The sequence below is a fragment of the Neolamprologus brichardi genome, chromosome 2 (assembly GCF_056152115.1).
Source record: "Neolamprologus brichardi isolate AB-2024 chromosome 2, ASM5615211v1, whole genome shotgun sequence".
Lineage (NCBI taxonomy): Eukaryota > Metazoa > Chordata > Actinopteri > Cichliformes > Cichlidae > Neolamprologus > Neolamprologus brichardi.
This window is the reverse complement of record NC_142105.1, coordinates 3,486,194-3,495,878: the sequence shown is the minus strand read 5'-3', so window position 1 is coordinate 3,495,878 and position 9,685 is coordinate 3,486,194. Positions and strand designations below refer to the sequence as shown.

Here is a 9,685-nt window from a genome sequence, read left to right as displayed (position 1 = left end):
CAAGTTCTGCGCGTAGTGTAAATAATGGTCGTCTCTATAATAAATCTTTCTAGCTCCACTCACTGTTTGACTTAGTATTTTACATTCACAGCCAGTGGATCACATCTGTCCAGTGATCGGAGCTTTATTCTGGCTTCCTGTGAGTCAGAGATTTTACTGCTGTTGTAAAACACTGAACGGGTTGGTGTCAACAGCACTCGGAGTTATACACCGGAACCTTCTCAGTTAGCCTCATTTAATATTGCTAATCTCACTCTCTATGAATTGAAGTTGACTTAAAATCCTTTTTGTAACCTGTGAAAAAAAATAAATAAATAAAAACCTGCAACCCTGTGCCTGAAGAACTGAACTCTGTGTGACCTTTGGGGAAGCTGTACCTAGATCCCTGTACGGTGGCCTTGAAGGGAGGTTGTCATACAGTTTACAGGGAGTAAACACTGGGAAGCATGCTGAACATGGGCACGCTGAAATACACTGGAAAAGCATGTTTGGCATGTGAGAGGTGCTTCACATTAATATTCATTTAGAGTCTGCGCTTGTGCACAATACATGTGGTTAAATAAGAGAGAAGGTGTCAGCGGCACTTTGTCTTTCTCTGCTGCTCGTGCTTAAGTCTCGACACCCCGGGGGATCATTTTTGCTCCTTAGAGTTTTATTTTACATTTTTTTATTAGGATCTGTTAATGTGGTTTAAATAAAGCATTGTATTTAGCAAGATTATGCTCAAAATACTTTGCAAAACAAGCATTACAAATTAATGCTCAAACCTTTTGTGACATGTAACTTTTCATTAAATATATTAAACAGGATACAAGGCAAGGCTGCACAGAAATGTTACAATCAGAGGTTTTCCAGGCCTGTTTTCTGCATTTATTTCTGATTTCCTCTTTCCTTCCTGGAAATGCACATTCTCATCTCCAGACCTCTTAGGTGAGGTTTGTGATGAGTATGTGCATTTCCATGTACTAAACTGATAATAGAAGACTAGCATTCAGTTTTAAGTTCGCTCGAGGTCTCTTCCAACTCTCATTCCATTTAATCTAAAGCCAAAATAATTCAGTCAAACAATGAATGTATGCTACTAAACGTGCTTTATAAAAATCAGGCATGAAAGGAGTGATAAAATGCAGTGTACAGCTGTAACAACATCAGGTTACAACACTCAATGTTAAAAAGAAAAATACTTTCATATAAAAACACCCAGTATTTGGATATTTTCCAAACCAGAAACAGGTTCAGAGTGAGAGCTCTCACTTTATTCTTCCTTTGCCTGTGCACCTACTATCCTCCATAAAATCTTGTAGGTCATGTAGGTGTTGCTGATGACATCTAGCCCTTACACAAGCGGATTTGGTGCACATTTTAGCCGGTTACGTTCATTTATATCTGCAAATACGTAACACCTCTCCCTTTGTTTAATGGACACTAAATACTGGTTGCTCCCAGGTGAAAATATTTATCAGCTGGCTGAATGTGTGAGGGTTTTAGGAGCCAGATATTGTGGAAAAACCTGTCATCGATGCATTTCTGTAGAGCAATATGGAGGAAAAATAAAAAGACAACTGGTAAGTCTTAAAAAACAAAGCAGTTAATCAAAATGAGGATGCTCGTTTATTTTTTATGTTGTGTAGGAATAACAAAATACTGCTTTGGTGATTCACCACCTCCAAAATGGCCGATGTAGCAGAAATCCATGATTTCCAGACAATACTACCTCCTAGTGGTCGCTTCCTGAATCCAATTTAAAGAGGAGAGTTTAATGATTTTAAAAGGAAATAAAAATAATTATTCCCAAAGTGGGGGGTTTAAAAGCACTTTCTGTTGATCTGAATTAAGACTGCGAGATTAGATAGATTTTTAAAACATTAAAAACTTTAATAAAAGCAGAATAAAACATAGGGGGTGAGCTGAACACATGAATTTCAAAGGATTTTAATCTAGGCAAAACAAAAAACAAAAATAGAAAACAAAAAGAAAAACTGGGACGGGAAAGTGGGGCAAGAGTACAGTGAAAATAGTCCCTGACATTTCTCAAAACAATAAACAAAAGAGAGCAAAGAAAAAAAGTTTTAGGGTCAAGAAGCTGAAGAAATCCAGTCCCATGCTGCCGGACACTGCCACAAACTTTACCTAAAACCCTGAGTTCATGGTGTGAAAACAGGCAAAACTGACGGATCTGCAAATCAAACAATCGATTTTTCTCATTTGAAGCAGTGACTGACAAATTATACTTAAAGAATTCAACATAACAAAATACAGTTCAATAATTCACAATTCTTAGTATTAAAGTCCATAACGTGTGGAATAAGAGGACAAGAAGGGAAGTCCTGGTGGGGGGTGGATGGGATCCAGAAAGCAGGCTGTGTGGGTGATGGGCGTTGCTTCTTTTTAATTGAACTCGAAGACCACCTCTCACCCCCTACCTGGACATGTGTAGCTCGTGTGTGTAAATCAAGTCCATTTCAATTAGAAATGAATCTCTCATCGTTTGAGGGCGCCATTAGTAGCCGCTGCTAAATCCACCACCCCTGTTATAAGGAGCCCCGCTCCGGTAAGAAGTATAGTTGCCCCCCTTCATCGCTCCATAACTGGAGTGCTGCTGTCCATAGCCGTCCCCAAAGTCCCCATTGCTGTACCCGCCACCCATCTGGCTGTCGTATTCGTCGTATCCCCCGTAGCCCCCGTAGCCATCCCCCCCGTTATAGCCCCCGCCGTAGCCGTAGCCACCCCCGTAACTACCGCCGTAGCCTCCTCCGTAGCTGCCGCCGCCGCCGCCTCTTCCGCCGCCGTAACTCTGCATCCCTCTCCCTCGACCCCTTCCTCCCCGGCCGCTGGTGGACATTTCCTGCTTGGTTAGAGCCTTTTTCACCTCCACCTTGTTCCCGTTGATGGTGTGGTATTTGGTCAGGACCGCTTTGGTGGCGGAGTCGGTATCCTCGAAGAAGACAAAGCCGAAGCCTCTCTTCCTGCCGGTCTGCTTGTCGGAGATGATTTCGGCCTTCTCCACCGCGCCAAATTGCGAGAAGTACTCGGTCAGGTTCTCCTCAACGATGTGGTCTTTCACGCCGCCGACGAAGATTTTCTTGACATTGGCGAGTATGTCCGGGTTGTTGGCATCCTCTCGCGCTATGGCCCTTTTCACCTCCACGTTGTTGCCTTCGACGACATGTGGCTTAGCGGCCATTGCTGCGTCGGCCTCCTCCGGCGTGGAGTAGGTGATGAAACCGAAACAGCGGGAACGTCCAAGCTGCTGGTTCATGACCACCACGCAGTCGCTAAGGGTACCATACTGCTCGAAGTACTTGCGGAGGCCTTCATCGGTGGTCTCCACGTTCAATCCCCCAACAAAAAGCTTACAAAGTTTGGATGTCATGGTTCCTCCGGAGGATGGTGCGCAGCTCAGACCGTCCCTCTTCTTCAATGAACCGACGTAAGGGCGGGCCGTTTCACTCACGTCTTCGTAAGACGTTCCTCTCGCTGATTGGTCACCTTAAACCAAATCACCCCCTCACAATCGCGCGCGATTGGCGTCACTGTCCTGTTCCCTTCAGGTCCCATCGGAAATCTTAATTTCCTGAAAAAGGACCGCGTGAATTTCGATCTTTGTTTTTCTTCGAATACAGTAATAAAGCTACACCCCCCATTAATTTCACTTAAAACACATAAAACGTCAATCCGTGTTTTATTTTGTGTCGCACTTTAGACCCACTGGGACAAAATATATTTTTTCCAAGTGTGTACGTGAACCACGTTCAACCCTAAAATAAACGAAACTCATAAGCCTGAATTATATGTTTTATTTTTTTTTAAGTGTATATTAGCTCTGCACGACTGGCTGTTGCAGTCTTTTTCCAGCAATTACAGCTGTGAAATGCAGTCATTTCGCTGTTTAACTATTATGATCAGAGAAAATCTGAAGTCGCCTACAGCCTTAATAAATTAGGTTAGCTGGAGGCAGGCGCTTCGCAATAAACGCAACTTCTCTCAGCGCCCCTCCCCCCTTGTTCCTGGAACACAATTTGAGCCCGACAGAAGCGAATAACTCCCATCAATCACATATTCTGACACACGAAAAGCATTTTTCTTGTGAAATTCAGCTTCTTAGTTTGATCCACCTAATTTCTGATTGAAAAAAAAGAAGACATTTTGATAGGGCACCTTGTGGAGATTGTTCTGCAAGCCATTTAAACTTCAATGTTAGTGGTCGTGCAGATCTGAAATGTAAATTATGTTAATTTAATTCTATGTGAATTTTCAGTTGTGGTAACTGAGATTGGATATAATTTATTCATTTAACACATACTTCTTTATCTTGTTTGGCAAACATGTTGCAAAACACCAACTGTAACCAAGTGAAAATATATTTAGTTAAAAGGTACCACCAAGGTTTTATTATTATTGCCACTATTGAACTATTATTTCAGCCAGTTATTTAGCCAAAACATGCAGCAATGTGCAGGCAAAACCAAAGTGGAAGGAGACCAAATAGGAGTGGTGGTGATGGGCAGACCTCCACAAGGCACCTTCAAAACTTGCACAGTATGTGCTATGCATATAGAAAAACCATGAAATCCACGCTGTATAATGGAACACATGGGATGGACAGTAAAGAAGGGCACTCTGCATGTTTTATACAACTCCCCTAAAACAAAAACACATACCAGCTTTACATCTCTGGGCTCCCACCTCTGCAAACCCTCCACCCAACAGATTGAAAACCAGCAATCAGACTGCCCTCAGTGTAAAAAAGCAACATAACAGACATCTTGATATACAAAAATATATTGATTTATTGTGAATTCATAAAAAGAAAGGCCAACATAAGTTTCCTTTTCCTACAGGGTGATCAGAATTCGTCAAGCACCATCATCCTATAAAAAAAAAGGTAAGAGAACAAAAGCATAATTTACACTCATGACCACATCAAGCAGTTCCTTTTTAATCAGCACAAAACCTCAGATTGGCTTTCATTTTTTTATTTAAACCCTAACAAATACTTAAGATTACTGTGGGAGTTTTAGTCAACTCTTGTACTGATTTTCTAGTGCTCATTAAAGCCAAGACATCAAGTACTGTCTTGCATTTCATCATTGAAGCGCTCTGTTTACGTTTTTAAAAATGAACATCTTTCAATTAATCTGAGAAAACTGCTTCAAGAACCACAAAGACCAAGAGATTCACTTTTAGACAGTAGTCAGCAGACTTTAAGACTTAAAGCAGTGCTGGAAAAACCAAATAGCTGAACAGTCCACGTTGTGTAGATGACTAGTTTGGTCTACAGTGTTTGTTTATGCAAATTCTGAGTGCATTATGGCTTTTACCTGATACAAAGTAGCATCATCTCCCTTGTGTTCAATTATATATGACTAACGTTCATTGTCAAATGTGGAGGCCGTTTTAACAGCTAGCCCACTTTGCAGCTGTTGAACACTTTAATAATTTAGGTAAGAAGCATTGAGGCGCAGTGGGGTCTGCCACCATCTCCCATGTTTTTATTCCCCACCCCTTCCATTTACTGACCCGTCATGTGTTAATTTTACAACCATCCATTACCACATTAAAAGCCGACAAGTGTATTATTTTAATTACTTATTTGCAAGTTAGAAAAAATGAAATGTGAAGTCAAGTCTGTAGACAAATGTAGGGTCAACTGTGTTGTTTACCAAGATCAACTCGATTTTTACTGGTCTTGCTAAACAAGTAAAACCAGAACTACAAGAGCCATTTGAACAGTTTCTCTTTTGCCAAAACCCCACAAAGCATTTGGCTGACTTGAAATGCATTTTAAAAAGCTTTACAATTATCAGCTTCAAGCGTTAAATACTTCTGAAACAGCGCAAAAACGCACATGAACATTGGTGGTTTCCAACCAAGATGTTGAATCAAGTAGAAAATTCTCAGACTTGACCTCAAGTTTATTTGGGCACTGTTACTCAATGCCAAGTTCTCCTTTCATACAATGATTTATTCTGGTATTAAACACAAATTAATAAGTTAACTAGATGAAAGTCAAAACTGTAAAAGCTCAAATACACCAAAAAGAACACACTAACGAGGACTAAGAAAACGCTTTATTTTAGAAGGTGTTCCAGACCAAAAAGGCTAGAAAACCCCGATTTGGATTCAGTACTTTTTTTTTTTTTTAAACAAATGCATCAAAGGTGTACACTGGTTAGTCAGTAGCACTGTGGTCCTGTATAATCAAAATTCCCTGGAAACCCAGTAACAGTTCACATTAAAATGCACATTAACACTGCCTTTGACCACACCGGGGGAATCCTCTGAAAACTGACTTCACCTGTGGGGGAAGAAGGCACAACCACTCTTTGGTCCCCACTGTCAGCGTGGAGAGACACACACCCCCATCGTTTCGGGGGTTACCGTCCTCGTGCCCAGGTTACAGAAGCAACCTGGAGGAGATGAGAAAGAAAACAACAGGGTGAGATTCTGCACTGAGCAAAAGCTTCTCTGGAGGAGACTCCAATTTACTTGTTCCATCATTTCATTTAATTATGGAACAATACTTGGACCCCCTTCCAACCCCCATCAAAAAATAAAAATTAACCCACCCACCCCTCCCTTTTTTATTATTTTAAGATTAGCTATATAAGACGCTGATAAATTAAATAATGGCACACGTGTGCACCATCTCAAAGATATGCCATACAATGACCAACACAGAGTGAAGACAGGTTGATTTACATACCTAGTTTGCTGGATGTGGATATCCTAAAGAGATATTTCAGACTCCTATCACAATCGACCCCAGGTAATCAACAGGGTCCTGATGTAGCCTACAAACAAACTGCTACGGCTATTTTGGCTGGGATAGCCTACTGGAATAAGAGTAAGAACACCTAAATGTAGGAATAATCAAAGATAAATATCAGAGCCCTCATGTCCACATAAATAAATGTATTCAGAAGAAAAATAAAGAGTTATTAGCAATATCTAAAAACCACATAATTTTAAAACAACGTCACACCCTACAAAGCCTACATGCATTGGCTGTGGGTAGACTACAACCATTAACCGTTTCACCCACCTGAGTGTAAGGGAATAAACTGTGGGAATGATGCCATGTAACTAAAGAGCAACAAGGTGACGCCACTTATATACCTGTGGATGAACTTGAGGAAGCCTGGTTAAATAAGTAAAATAACTAAGCTAAGTGGTATAACGTTTTATTTAAAATGAACATACATGAGCATAGCAAATTGTTTTTTTAACAGTAGGTTTTGTTCTCCAGACATGAAAGTATACAATATACATTAGATATTGCTACAGGTAAAGGAAACATGAACAATATTTAGACTGAGACTGGCTGAGAGGTTTGGTACAATAAGGGAGAAGGAAACAGTGGTCCTGCGTCCCGTCCCGCCTTTGCTGAATGACCCAATAAGTAAATAATACATATGTCCGTTATCAATAATGACATAGCTATGAAAAACCATAAACATGCTTTCTCATCCTCATACATTGAAAAGTCACACTAAGTTTTCTGCAGAAAAAACAAAATCGAAAACGAACTGCTTTAAAATGCAAATATTAAAAATAAATCAGAACTTGTCAGCAAAACAATCCTACATCGAAAAAATCCAAAAACAACGAGTGAACGCAAATAAAAAATAAATTCAACTCTAGACGACAACTAGACGCCGGAGGCGTGAGTACATAATAAAAAGCGATGTTATTCTTCGTCTTAATGTGTCCTAGTTGAACGGCAACAACCGCTTCTCGTTATAATCAGGTGTTCTGGGAAGTGACCTTCCTACCTGTTTGGGTTTGGAGGTCTTCGTAATGATTTGGGGGAGGGGGTCTTTGTGTCCGTATCTCTGCCATGGTTGGATTTCACGGCAGACGCTCCGTTACTGGCTTTGACTCTTGGCGTCCAATTCCGGGCTGAGGGGAGAGGGCAATTTGTGGGACAATAGTGGGGGTTGCTTTCCATCGTGCAGTCTCATTTAATAGCCGCCGCCGCCGTAGCCCCCCCTTGGGTAGCCGCCACCGCCGCCGCCGCCTCTGGTGTAGGGAGCTGCGCTCCTCTGGCCGCCGAAAGGTGGCCCTTTCATGGGGCCATAGCCAGAAGGATGCTGGCCATAGCCGCTGCCAAACTCATTGTAGCCGTTGCCACCGCCATAGCCACTTCCCTGATCTCCATAGCCACCCCCATATGGCCCGCTGCCGTACCCTCCGTAGCCGCCACAGTTGTAGCCTCCGCCATTACCGTAGTTGTAGTTTCCGCCATAATCCCTGCCGCCGTAGCCATTTTGATTTCCTCTCATACCTCTACCGCCTCTGCCTCTCGGTGTCATAGAGGTTCTGTTGGCTGCCTGCATCTCCTGTTTGGTCAGGGCTTTCTTTACTTCAACTTTGTGTCCTTTGACGGTGTGAAATTTCACGACAACCGCCTTATCGGCCGAGTCGTGATCGGTGAAGTACACAAAGCCGAAGCCCCTTTTCTTTCCGGTCTCCTTCTCTGAGATCACTTCGGACTTCTCGACCTGCCCGTACTGGGAGAAGTATTCAGTCAGATGCTGCTCTTCGATGTCGTCTTTCAGACCGCCAACGAAGATTTTCTTCACCTTAGCGAGGGCCTCGGGCTTGTTTGCATCCTCTCTTGCCACGGCTCGCTTCACTTCGACCGCGTTGCCATCGACGGTGTGCGGCCTAGCCGCCATTGCCGCGTCGGCCTCCTCCGGCGTGGAGTAGGTTACAAAGCCGAAGCAGCGAGACCGCTGGAGCTGCTTGTTCACGACGACAACGCAGTCGGTGAGCGTGCCGTACTGCTCAAAATGCTTGCGTAGGCCATCGTCGTCGGTGTCCACGTTGAGCCCACCGACGAAAAGTTTACAAAGCTGGTCGGTCATTTTTGAAAAATGGCGAATCGATTGCACCCAAACACCCTCAACAATGCTCTGAGCTCAAGATGGAGGTGGGGGAGAACGCAGCTGTATTTATATCCTACGCGCTGTGACGACATGCTAGGCTGACTATTAGCACCGCCTTTTCCGGTCTACTGCTGTTTCTTTTGTAGAAAAAGAGACACGAAAAAGACTGAAGATACATGAATAATCCATGATTTAAAAACACTTAACTACAGTGAATAGTTTTGGCCATGCTACCCTTTTCTCACGTATTACTAAACCACATCGATCTCAAAAACTTTGACCTTAAAACATGGATGTGGAGAACCTTGTTATGTATTGCGTATCTCCTCCTAAAATGACAAATAACGTTATTCTCATTATTTTAAAGAGTGCGAGGCTATAACCCAATAAATCAGATGAAAAAAAAAAGACTTATTCATTCAGACTTATTCTCTTTTCCATCTCTCCGAAATATGGCATTGGAAGATTTGCTAATTAAATTACAATTTTTATATTTGGTTTTATCTACGGAAGAGGATTAGGGCCACTGGAAAAAGTGGGCACGTCTTTTTTCTTCTTCTTTTCCAGAATTCTGAGATTGAATTCTGACTTTTTTCTCAGAAATCTGGAAAAGAAGAAGAAAAAAAGACGTGCTCACTTTTTTCCCCAGCAGTCCTAATCTTCTTCCGTATTTATCAAGGTAAGAAAGGCTGTAGAAACTGAATAGGCTCTCAACTAGTGTGTGAAATTGTAGCAGACATTATTTTTCACTAATTTACATGTTAAACAGCAAATGAGAAAAATACTGGATTAAT

The 9,685-nt window shown here is 42.0% G+C and overlaps 2 protein-coding genes across 3 annotated transcripts; both read right to left on the bottom strand.

Moving 5' to 3' along the window:
• Positions 1 to 1,850: 1,850 nt before the first annotated feature.
• Positions 1,851 to 3,440, bottom strand: LOC102776824 (heterogeneous nuclear ribonucleoprotein A0-like). The gene has a single exon (XM_006804537.2). The coding sequence runs from the start codon at positions 3,371 to 3,373 to the stop codon at positions 2,501 to 2,503; it is 873 nt and encodes a 290-aa protein (XP_006804600.1). The 5' UTR covers positions 3,374 to 3,440; the 3' UTR covers positions 1,851 to 2,500.
• A 1,326-nt stretch (positions 3,441 to 4,766) lies between these two features.
• LOC102776150 (heterogeneous nuclear ribonucleoprotein A0-like) lies at positions 4,767 to 8,940 on the bottom strand. Of its 2 annotated transcripts, XM_035913758.2 has the most exons (3): positions 7,776 to 8,940; positions 6,299 to 6,410; positions 4,767 to 4,871 (listed from the first exon to the last, which is right to left on the bottom strand). In XM_035913758.2, the coding sequence occupies exon 1, from the start codon at positions 8,868 to 8,870 to the stop codon at positions 7,965 to 7,967; it is 906 nt and encodes a 301-aa protein (XP_035769651.1). In that variant the 5' UTR covers positions 8,871 to 8,940; the 3' UTR covers positions 4,767 to 4,871; positions 6,299 to 6,410; positions 7,776 to 7,964. The 2 variants fall into 2 exon arrangements, with proteins under 2 accessions (XP_035769651.1, XP_087702305.1); XM_087846179.1 differs by having other exon boundaries at positions 4,767 to 6,410.
• Positions 8,941 to 9,685: the final 745 nt, after the last annotated feature.